This window comes from Bidens hawaiensis, unplaced genomic scaffold, assembly GCF_021521415.1.
Source record: "Bidens hawaiensis isolate Kalapana, Puna unplaced genomic scaffold, B.hawaiensis_p1.1 tig00012186_1, whole genome shotgun sequence".
NCBI classification, from domain to species: Eukaryota; Viridiplantae; Streptophyta; class Magnoliopsida; order Asterales; family Asteraceae; genus Bidens; species Bidens hawaiensis.
The window spans coordinates 35791-47569 of NW_027491983.1; the positions used below are offsets into that span (position 1 = coordinate 35791).

Below are 11779 nucleotides of genomic sequence, written 5' to 3' on the forward strand. Positions count from 1 at the left end.
TTGTGTCAACTCGTTTGCGTTTCGGTGCAAATTCCGAAAGACTACACATGTAGTAAGTGTTAAGCGTCATTTAAACCCTAGTTTAAATGTAATGAAGTGTGCGTCATAGATTTAGTGATCTTAAGTTTGAATTGACGGAGTTGAGTTAACGGAGTTAACCTGAAATTGACGATTGTCACAAAGTAACCAATTATTGAGGTCGCTGGAACCCTAGAACCATCGTCGGAATCAGTTGTGCTCAAGTGGTAGTTGTTGGTTGGTGGTGGTAGTGGTGTTCAGGTTGATTTTTCCGGCAAAAATGTGGCTTTTCTGTTCAAAAGCGTCTTTTCAACAAGCTGCAAGTAATGGCGTTAGGTTTCTGTTGTGGACCGTTCGAAACAAATATGTTAAAAGATGGGACTGTCAGTAATCAACTCATTAGTTGGGATCGCGGTGACCAGAAGATGATAGCTCAGATTAACCAGTACACCTTTAATAAAAAAACAAACATGAGTTAACTTTTTGCTCATTTAATAAAATGAATGAACAAGAACACATGTTCCATTCGTTCATTTATTCTCGTGCACATTCGTTCCTTCATGGCTTCATACTCGTGGGTGATCATTCATTTATGTCCATTTATGTTTGTTTATATTGGTTCATGGACTGATTTCTTTTGAGAACCACTTTGAGTTTTAAGAACTCAAAAGAACTCAACGTAACTATTTTTTTTCAAATTTTTTTACATATATGTAATATACGTAGAAAAATTACAACATTTTTTACGCACCGAATTGACTTTTTACGGTGTAGCGGACGTTTAAATTAGTGTAATCACTGTGCATATTTATTTTCTCTTCTAATGAATTTTTTAATCAGATTTAATCTCAACCACATAATCTAACATATTTAATTAAGGAATATTGGCCTCATATAATTCCAACTATGGCCCATTGGCAAATATAAGGACCAACTATCGAAATGGCAAAAAATAATCCCAACTACGCATGTGGGTGGAAAATTAACGGAAAGTTAACCTTCCGTTAGTTTTGTGTGGCGTGGCAGCTGACTTGTCATTAACCAGCTGGCGTGGCCGCTGAGTTGTCATTAAACCGCTGACATGGCCGCCGAGTTATCATTAATTTCAAAAAAAAATTAATAATAATAATAACAATAATTTTTATTGCCCAGGAGTCTAACAAACCCACTTCATCTTCATCCCATTTTTATCCGACCACCACCTCACCATCTCCGACCGCCATCATCATCCGATTTGACCATCGTTATAAGCCCAGTTCACCCATCACCAGTATCTCTGTACACCCTCACCATCGTAAAAGTATTTGGATGTCATCTTACCAGAGCCTAAGCCCTTGGTTTTCGTCGGCCGGAACAAATCTCATCCCGCCGGGCGCCGTGAGCTCCGACAACCACCAGAATCATAACAGTTTCCTCTCCCGAAATCGCAACTACAACGTCTGGCCGATTTCAGATCTGAAAACCCTAATAGTGGATTGGGGGAATTGAACAGGCTACAGCTGTTGTCGGTGGAGCAGCCACCGGAGCAGCCGTCGGTGGAGATGGGAGGTGTTTTGATGTCGGTAGGAGGAGCCACTGGAGAAGCCACCGGAGCAGCCATCGGCAGAGACGGTGGTGATAACGTCGGAGAAACGGTCGACGACTACGTCGGAGAAGCCGTCGAAGACTGAGCAGATCAGGCGATCATAGCAAATAGCATAATCATGTGGTTTAAGATTTTTTTTATAATTAATAGCCCCGTCGGCAGCCCAGTCTGCTGGTTATGAGACAGCTCAGCCGCCACGTCACACAAAACTAATGGAAGGTTAAGTTTCCATTAAGTTTCCACCCACATGCGTAGTTGGGATTATATTTTGCCATTTCGACAGTTGGTCCTTATATTTGTCAATGAGCCACAGTTGGGATTATATGAGACAAATATTCCTTTAATTAAATGTGTGGTTGACCTTTCTCATTAGCAAACCAACCAAACCCAATTTTTATTATAAAATTAATTTCTCTCTCTTTCACAGTTCCACCTACCCAATCCAATAGTACCTAAATTTTCCACCTTCATTATTTTTCATTCAGTAGATATAATTTATATTTGTTTTTTAAGTGGCTAGAAATATAAAACATAATAGTTTTATTTAAAAATAAACAAAATATTTATTTTAAAAATATTTAAAAAAAACTATATTCATCAGACATATTTAAATAAGTAATATTAATTTTATATTACAGAAAGTAATTTTTTAACAAACTCATTTTTAATAAAAATTATACCTGTACACTCACAAAAAAAAACCGTGAAAAAGACTGCGTTTTTAGATTTTTATTAAAACATAATTATCAAAAGTTATTAGAAAAACTTAAGGTTAACATAAAACTAATTATTGTGAAAGAATAAAGAAAAAGAAATTAAAAATATGCCCACTCATATGATGACATGTGACATCAATATGGGTTGCGAACTAGTTTGCAAAGCAAATTAATTTGCCATCATTTCAAAGTTTTTATAATATTTTTTGGGATAATACTATAAAAAACCAACATACTTTTTCATTTTACTCACAAAAGTCCTTGTACAAATTTTTGCATATTAAAGTCCTTATTCTTGTTAATTTGGACTAAAATCATCACTTTTAAAAACAATAATACCTTGTTACCGGATCCACCGGTTGTTTCGCTTACATGGACTAAAATTAGTAGAAAGTTGATTTTAATTTATTTGTTGTTTTACAAACAATAGAACACCATGTGTTTAACCATCTTCGTCAGACTTAATTTATCATTCTTTGGAAATCAACACACCCAAAATTGATGGGTTTAAGGATCCGGGAAAGGGAAGAAGGCACCAAAGTCTATCCCCATAACACAGTTCACAACCCTACCTGCACTCCTGGAAATTAATATTCATGACTCTGAACTCTGAAGTTGAGTTTGTTTAACAAAGAGACCCCGTTTCATGAAAAGCTGAATAAATGAAAGATTGTGTTTTATAGAGATCCAACAAAACAGCCGTTGCAAATCCCGCCGGTAATCAAAGAACAAGCCCACAAACCTCATTAGGGACCCGTAATCAGATGTAAAAGCAACGTTAGGAGTGCAAATGGCACGAGTTGCGGGTTGGACCAGACGTCGGAACCGTAAGGCCATCTGTTTCCTGACCCGTAAATCAAAAAATGAGGTATTTGAGTCGGTGTTGATGGTTCTAGTGTTTGGTTGTGGGGTGAAGAAAGAAGAAGGGGATTATCAGCGGTGAAAACAATAATCCCATATCAGCAAAACAACTGGTGTATCCGGTGACAAGTTATGTTTTAAAAGTAGATGATGGTTTTGTTCAAAATTAACAAATATAAGGACTTTAATATGCAAAAATTTGTAAGGACTTTTGTAAGCAAAATGAAAAAGTATGTTGGTTTTTCATGACATTTGTCTATATTTTTTTATTATAAATAGTGGGGCAAACCAATGGTAGTAGTCTAAGAATGAGGTTTTCTTAAATTTCTTAAAAACTCGACAAATTTATCAAATTATTCCTCTTCATTGGTTTGTTTGTTATTAGCAATGTTGTTATATGTTTTGTTAGAACAAATATAATGTAGTTAGGTAGTGAATGGTAGAGAGGATGTGTGTAGATTGTGATTAGTTGGTGGTGAGCAACCACGGTAACAAGAAAAGGAGAAGTGGTTGAAGATTTAATTTGATAGAGGGAGTCAATCAGTTTCTTTTTTTCGGCACACTATCTTCACGACTATGAGGTTATGTGTCGTGGTTGTTAAAGCAACGGTTAGTTAATGCGTCATGTCATTGTCACATGGGCAATGAGGTTTTAACTAATGTGTCCACCAATTGCTAGTGTTTTGGGTTAACTAGCTTTAACTAGATAGTTAGTGATGATGAAAAAATAAAGAAACAAAAAAAAATTGGTTGGTAGTTAGTGGGTTGGCCCACCCTCCATCCGCTATCATACTCGTTACCACGCTAACCGGCCACCCATAACTTCGGGCCCTAAAAGCGGGGGCAAGGTGTAGCCGGCGTTAAGGACTGACCACATAAGCCATAACACCACGATAACGACTATATAACACATGGCCTGGGAGAGGTATTGAAGAAATGGAAACAGATTCAAGTAGAGGTGGGCAAAAACCCCAGTTTCGGACCCAACACAGAACCGGACCTAGTCCTACCTAACTTAGGGTACGAACCAAGTTTTGGTTCCTCAGAAAAATTATACCCGAAACCAAATCCAACCCAGCCAAAACCCGATAAAGACCTAGCAAACTCAGTCAAAAACCCGACCATACTTGAAACTAGTTCCTACCCAAGCTGATTCTTGACTTTTGTTACCAAACCCGAAACCGATTTTAATTACTGAAAATACTCGATTTGTATACCTCTAGATTCAAGCGGCTAATTTGAGAAGTGTAATTTGACTACAACCCAATAATTGGTGTGAGCTTTAAACTTTAGTTGGACCCTTTTAAAACCAACGCGTACTAATTTGAGGGGCTGGTACCATTTCTACTTTTATGTTTGGTGTAAATCTGTTGACTTTTCATCAATATTAAGCTAACACATCAAATTTCAAACGACATATTGTCAAAATATCACAACTATATAAAACAAACATTCTATCACATGCTTAACTATTATATTCAGGGGCAGAACAAAGGAAGATATGGTTGTGAGGTACCCGTATGATCGAATTCCTTTTTTATTACGTATAACATATATAATAAAAAAACGAATGACTTAAAAATTGACACCAATATTCATAAAACCTTTTTTTACCAATTACATCTAAAATGAAGTAATTTAAAATTTTAAAATTGGACAAAACTTTACTTATTAAAAAATAAATAAACATAATATTTACCTCATTTAAATTTTAATTAATATAGATAATCTATTAAACTCATTACCAACATAATTCCACTTTGGGCGGTTTTGAGATCAAAGACACTAGGGATAAATTGAAAAAAAATAATGATGCAAATTTGATGTAATAAACGTGTGAGTATATATCTTGCATTGTTTTTGTTGAGGCGACTAGGCATTTATTGGTTCCTTTTTTTTATGTATATAATACCGTCGTACAAAAAAATTCCTACATGATTTCATTCTCTTCCAAACAAATTGTGAAAGACTACCCTACTCCTTTGTTTAGAACAATCCGATTTTAACCTTCACAATTGTCCACTTATTGGTTGGCTGCCTCTTTTGAGTCCATCCGGGAGTCTGATTAGTTTCAATTTTAAGTTGTTGTTTTTTTTCAAAAATATACTTTGAATATCATGATTATTTGATTGTTCATAGTTTGATTGATTATTTGATTGCTTATAGACTGTGTAGTTGATAGTTACAGTTTGAAATTAAGTCATTTGGTATTTTAATTGCTTTGTGTTTAGATTAAGGATTTGTTTGGCATGAGGTTATGGAATGTATGAAGGCATGAAATGAACATGGTTGGAAACTTGGAATGGACAAAGGAATGGAATGAGTTATTACAATTCCAATGAGACATTATTTGAATTGTTTGGTAGGTAGGAAAAAAAAGAAAAAATGAAATTAAAATGGTAGTGAGTGGTTGGAATGAGCAAATTTAGTACCGGCACCGGTACCGAAATCAGTACCAAAGTTTTGAGTTTCGGGATCGGTATGGTACCGGTATTTCCCGAATTTTTACCTTCAATACCGGTACCGAACGAATATTTCGGCACCGGTACCAAGAATATGTGATTTTCAGGATCGGTATTTTCGGTACCCGTACTGGTCGGTACCAGTACGGTACCGATCTCATCCCTAGTGAGTGGCGGTCGTGATGGGAGGTAGATGGCGGTTGTGGCATTGATGGGCGGTGATGGTAGTAATTTTGCTAATATGTTTCAATTCAGTTATGAAGCTTTCTGGATTTTAATTACTTGACTTAGATAAGATTTAGGAATTTATGTGTTAATTTCTGCATATTATAATACACAGGGGTGAGCATTTGACACTGAACCCTACCATTGTTGTTCTTAATTTGATTTAGGATGTTATTATTTTTGATTTTGTTATGGGAATCAATTAATACATTTTGCTGTATTCATTTATTTTGAGCAGATGCCTGTGTGTTTGTGGTCAGATTTTTTAGCCATGATTTTGGAATGCTTGTGTGTGTGTGTTTGGGGGGTGATTTAAGTAAACTGTTACAGTTTGCTTTGTATCGCTTATTAGTTGCGGGGTTGGCTTGTGATCTCATTTCTATCAGAAACTTGTTTGCACAATGTCAGCGAAAATTTTGTTAGTTTTAGTTTTTCAAGTTTATTATAGTGGCCAAATATACATTTGTGACAATGTAAATCATTAAGGAACACGCTAGGTTATGATTTTAATTGAATTTACTAAAACGCACAGACCAACTCGGTAATCGTAACGAACTTGTACCGTACTGGCTCGTTACCGGTACCCGGTATTATATGTTCATGCCTATTATATTAGCTTCTTTTGCTGTATTTGTAGCTTAGGCTTTTGGTTCATGTCAATAAGTTATGTGAATTCTAATTGGTACCTATGAACTACCTTAAATCTCATTTTATTGCAGATGGTTTAAGCTGCCTGTTGCATTTGGAAGTTATTGCTTTTGGAACCTTTCTTCTATCCGGTGCCGTGTTGCGCTTGTTTTTTGCGTTTACTTTACCGGTAAGAAAGCTTTTTGTTTTTTCTGGTGGTCGTTCTTTTACAACTTTGTTTTGCTTACAACTTATCTTGTTTACTTCATCAAATCACATTTTGAAAGTTTCTTGTCTTAAGATTATAATAAAATATCATCATATGCTTAATTAGTCATGTGATGCATATTTATAGTAGGAGGTATGCTGATTTTGAAAGACAACTCAAGTCATTCAACTTTGGTGTATATGCAATGGACTAGATAGGTAGGCATGTTTTGATATATCTTTTTTTACCTGGCCAGTGGAAGCTGGACAAAAGAACCCTCCGTCGCCCCGTCGAGACCCAGCGAACTAGGGGGAGAAATCGGTACAGGTACAGCCGACCAAGAATATTTGATTACGTCGTCAGTTTTCTTGGGCTACGGGTTAGATTGAGCTAGGAAGGTTTGGACAGATTGGATTTTGCTCTACAAAGGAGAACAAACTGGCCTGTAACTTGTTTATTATTTGTTGGACTTGTTTCTAATATATAAATGGAAATAACGTTCTCGTCGAAGTACATAGTTGACCTTTTTTGGATGTAATTGACTTATGTGGTTTGTTCCAATTCAAGATCCAAGAAGAACAAATAAACCTGTTCGATTTTTGGTTTTTTATTTTACAATATGTATTTTGTTGTTTGTTGTTTTGTTCAATTTGGTTTAACATATTCGGTAAATTGCCGGTTTAAACAGATTGTTTGCTAAAAGTTTAAATGGGCTTTATAGTCATTCTGCACAATCATTCAGATGTCCAAACAAACAACACTTGAATGGTTTAGCACTTAATGGTTCAGATTCTCTTAACCATTCATACATTTTTATGATTCAGCACTTAATGGTTCAGCAATTGCCAAACAACCCCTAAGATGTGTTATGATGAAGATGAGTTTGTTGGTGGAGTGACTTGATGAAGATGGGTTTGTAGGTGGATGAGATGGATATGAACATGTTTCTATTATTATTATTATTATTATTATTATTATTATGCGTGAAAAGACGAATTTACCTCTAGATTTAACGATTAAACAAACGATTAAACAAACAGAAACCCAAATTACCAAAAAAAAAAGGTAAAAAAAAGGACCATTCATAAAAGTCTTATCTACGAAAATACCACCACATACATGATTGAAAATCTGCGATTTAAATGTCACCTTAGGCACCATAACCTCAACTAACTTATATGTATGATACCTTAAAAAAATATATATACATGTGTCAGCTCATTCACGTTCTTAAATATAGGGCAGTTGTTACAAACCACAATTGCTTTTGCTAGGATTGGCCACCATTGCTATAAAGAGATGTTCTTGTACACAACCCACACTCACTCAAGCATTCTTACTCCCAAGTATGAACTTCTAATTCATATATTTATTTATTTATTTGTATTTTATACTAATAATAAACTTCATTTATTTACGCAATTTGATTCTTTCTTGAACCCAGATGGAAGCCAATCCAATCACTACAACAGATCATTCACTGTAAGCCTTTAACATTTTACTTAGTATTTCAGTTGCACTCTAGGTGTTCGATAAAATGCCTCAACCAACTTTGTTTCCAAAATTCAACTGTAATCTAAAGTTTTCAACTCATCATTTCAGGAAAGAAACCAAACTAGAAATACCCGAAAATATCATCACCAGGTTCTTGGGAGGCTTAAATGTAACCGCAAGAAGACTCCTTTTTCGGGTCATATCCACCGGCCCAATCCCACAACACATGGCATTCATCATGGATGGAAACCGACGGTTCGCCAAAAAGTGGCAGCTCACAGAAGGCGGGGGCCACAAAGCCGGATTCTTGGCGCTCATGTCGGTGCTGAAGTACTGCTATGAAATAGGTGTGAAGTATGTGACTGTATACGCATTCAGTCTTGATAACTTCAATAGACGCCCAAATGAAGTTCAGTATGTAATGGACTTGATGCAAGAAAAGATTGAAGGGTTTTTGAAAGAATTAACAATTGTTAATAAATACGGTGTTAGGGTGTTGTTTATAGGCGATCTTAAAAGGTTGTACGAGCCGGTTAGGATTGCAGCCGAGAAAGCAATGGAAGCCACTGCTAACAACACGCATACGTATCTTTTAGTATGTGTTGCTTACACTTCCTCACACGAAATCCCAAGGGCCATTTATGAAGCTTGTGAAGAAAAGAGTGGTGGAAGTGGAACCCGAGTTATGATGAATGGAAATGGGAGTGTTAATGGTAATGGAGATTACACTAATGGAGATCATGAGGCGGGTGCTAAAATTAAAGTGGTGGATCTTGATAAACATATGTATATGGCGGTGGCTCCGGATCCAGATGTTTTGGTCAGGAGTTCTGGTGAGACGAGGCTGAGTAACTTTCTGCTGTGGCAAACCGTTAACTGTGTGTTGTATTCACCGAAAGCTTTGTGGCCGGAGATGGGTCTGTGGGAGGTTGTTTGGGGGGTCTTGAAGTTTCAGAGGAGTTATAAGTATTTGGAGAAGAAAAAGAAGCAGGCTTGATCTTGGGTTAGAGGTTAATGTGACACCAACCAACCAATAATGAGGTACCCTAACTACATCTTTCGAATAATTGGCCGTGTTACAATGACTGGTTTGTAGACAGTTAATTTAGTTAAAAGATGTATTGCTTGCTATTTAAAGTCTATATGTATTAATATTGGAGTTAATTTCACTTTTAATATTTTCTTTTTCTTGCTTAGTTGGGTTAAGAAAATATAATTGCTTGCTATTTAAAGTCTAGATGTTTTTGTATTCTTTTGAAAAGGTGAATTGATTTAAATTTTTTAGTATGATACTTGTGAGATCGATGATATTATGAAATTGATATTCAAATATATACTTTTACAATCTTATGGTGTATTGATTTGACTTTTGTAAGCGTGACCACCACCCATTGACATGTGAAGCTCGGGTTCCGGTTTGTTTATTAAACAAGCTTAATATTTAGGCTCGTGCTCGTTTAAGCTTGGCTTGATTTAAGTTTTTAACGAGCTGATCTTGAGTAGTTCACAAAAGACTTGATTCGTTTACACCCCTAGTACCAATTCTGGAGTTTCTAAACACCTGGGAACAGCAAAAGTTAAACATGAAATCCCTTCATAGTCATTTGAATTTCTTTTAACGTGATTTATCTTCAACAAAGTAATAAGTAAATGAGTGAAATCTAGCGATTTAAGTAAATGTGAGATCCATGGGTCAAAAACAAAAGTTGACCGAAAGTGATACCTAGTCATACATGGCTAATTTAAGAAAGACTGGACCAAACAATCCAGCGAGTAAACAAATTAATAGGAAGATGTTGATGTTTCTTTTTCAGTTTTCCTTCAATTCCACTCGTAAAACGCAAAGGAATGCTAACAAAATATAGTCGTCTTTGGGAAAATTAATATATTTACATGCAACTTACATCCATTTAAAAATGGCAATGTCTAGACCCTGGGGTTTGCATAGTAAAGAACTTGCTTCTTGGGCTGAAAGAGGTACTTTGAACCAATTGTTGCGTTAATTGTATCGGTCAGCACATGATATTGCAATATCACATATAGGATGACGGGCACAAGAGCAACCACACTGATCAAGATAGGTATCCATTCCATTTTGCTATGGTATAGTATGAAGAAGCCAATGCTAAAAGTGATCATCATCGCTGCTACAGAGAGGAAAAGAGTTGATATGCCTATCATAAACTTTGTGGGTAATGATTCCACAAGATCACGTTCGGCATAACGAGATGTGAGGATTGATAAGAAGGTGAGTATGGAAGTTGATGATAAGAACAAGGACATGGCATCTGCCACTACAAAAGCAATAAAGATTCGTTTTCGTTTCTTATAGAAGATAGGTAGACCATCGCCCTGATCATATCCACCTGGAATTGTAAAAGCTGCTGCAAATACTATCGTGGCAATAAGCGCCGCAACAACCATACATTGGCTAGCCGTATCTTTCATCCATTTCTCACCTTCTCTAATAAGTTCTTTGTGCTCCCTGGAGAATAACTCGCGTGGTGTTAGACCATCTTTGTTTTTCCGTTCCCTATAAGAAACGGGGATCGTATTCCAAACTTCCTACAACACAAACAAACTAAAGTTATACACACCTATATATGTATACACACACACACATACCAATCTAACAATCTTATCATTGTGAAAGAAAAAGGGCGCGAGAACATATACATATATATGTGTGTGTGTGTACCTTGAACCATAATAGTTCTCTCTGCATCTGCAAAGCAGGTCCGGACACAACTGCAAGTCGCTCTTTCGCTGCCCTTTGTCCGGCCAAGTGCAACATGTTATTTTCGTTTTGATCTGTGAGATAAGTGATTGAATTCTTCATCCCGCCTATCTCGTACAACAGGTTGTAGATACCTTCATGACGATGCTTGACAGCAATGTGAAATATAGTTTGATTGTTATCATTTACTTTCCATATAAGATCATGATATTTACGGATGAGCTCAACTAAAAAATTGGTATTGCCCATTTCTGCAGCAATAAAGAGTATCCGAGAAGAGTACTGTTTTATATTTAATCCTGATAGAGCATGCATATCGGTAATATGCTTATAAATGAGTTTTTGTAGGTATCCTGCTTGGTCTTCTCCTTGAGATGCTTGTTTAATTATATTCTGGAACTCATCACAGATGTTCATGGTATGTTCAGAAATGAGCTTTTGTAGTTCCAGAGTTCGACCTCCCTTGCGAGAATTTAACTGGTTCATGGCTTCCTCGGTTTTCGTATCTAGTTCGCCAAGATGATTAGAAATTAGTATTCGTAATTTGTTAGCTTTATCAAGCTTACTGACATCTGGGGGGCCATCCATTATGTTCTCAGTGTCTACCTCTAGTTTGCCAAGATGTTCATAAATGAGTGTTTGTAGCGGCAATGCTTGAATGGGTTTTTTTGAATTGGGCTGGCCTCTTAGTATATCATCAATTTCTTGCTTAGGCCTTTTGACAATATCTTCCCAAATAATTCTAAGTAGTCGCAATGCTTCCCTTTCCTTTTCATAAGCTCCCACCGTTAAACCAAAAAATGCAAGTGCTAAACACAACAAAAATAAATAATAATAATTTTTATA

At 36.2% G+C, this 11779-nt stretch overlaps 2 protein-coding genes across 2 annotated transcripts; one reads left to right on the plus strand and one right to left on the minus strand.

The window, feature by feature from the left end:
- The first annotated feature begins 8129 nt into the window (after nt 1-8129).
- On the plus strand, nt 8130-9355 carry LOC143540271 (dehydrodolichyl diphosphate synthase 6-like). The gene is made up of 2 exons (XM_077033378.1): nt 8130-8184; nt 8305-9355. Exons 1-2 carry the CDS (start codon nt 8147-8149, stop codon nt 9191-9193), a joined length of 927 nt encoding a protein of 308 aa, XP_076889493.1. The 5' UTR covers nt 8130-8146; the 3' UTR covers nt 9194-9355.
- Nucleotides 9356-10016: 661 nt separating this feature from the next.
- On the minus strand, nt 10017-11421 carry LOC143540272 (uncharacterized). Its single transcript, XM_077033379.1, has 2 exons — nt 10895-11421; nt 10017-10761 (listed from the first exon to the last, which is right to left on the minus strand). Exons 1-2 carry the CDS (start codon nt 11417-11419, stop codon nt 10123-10125), a joined length of 1164 nt encoding a protein of 387 aa, XP_076889494.1. The 5' UTR covers nt 11420-11421; the 3' UTR covers nt 10017-10122.
- Between the last annotated feature and the right edge of the window lie 358 nt (nt 11422-11779).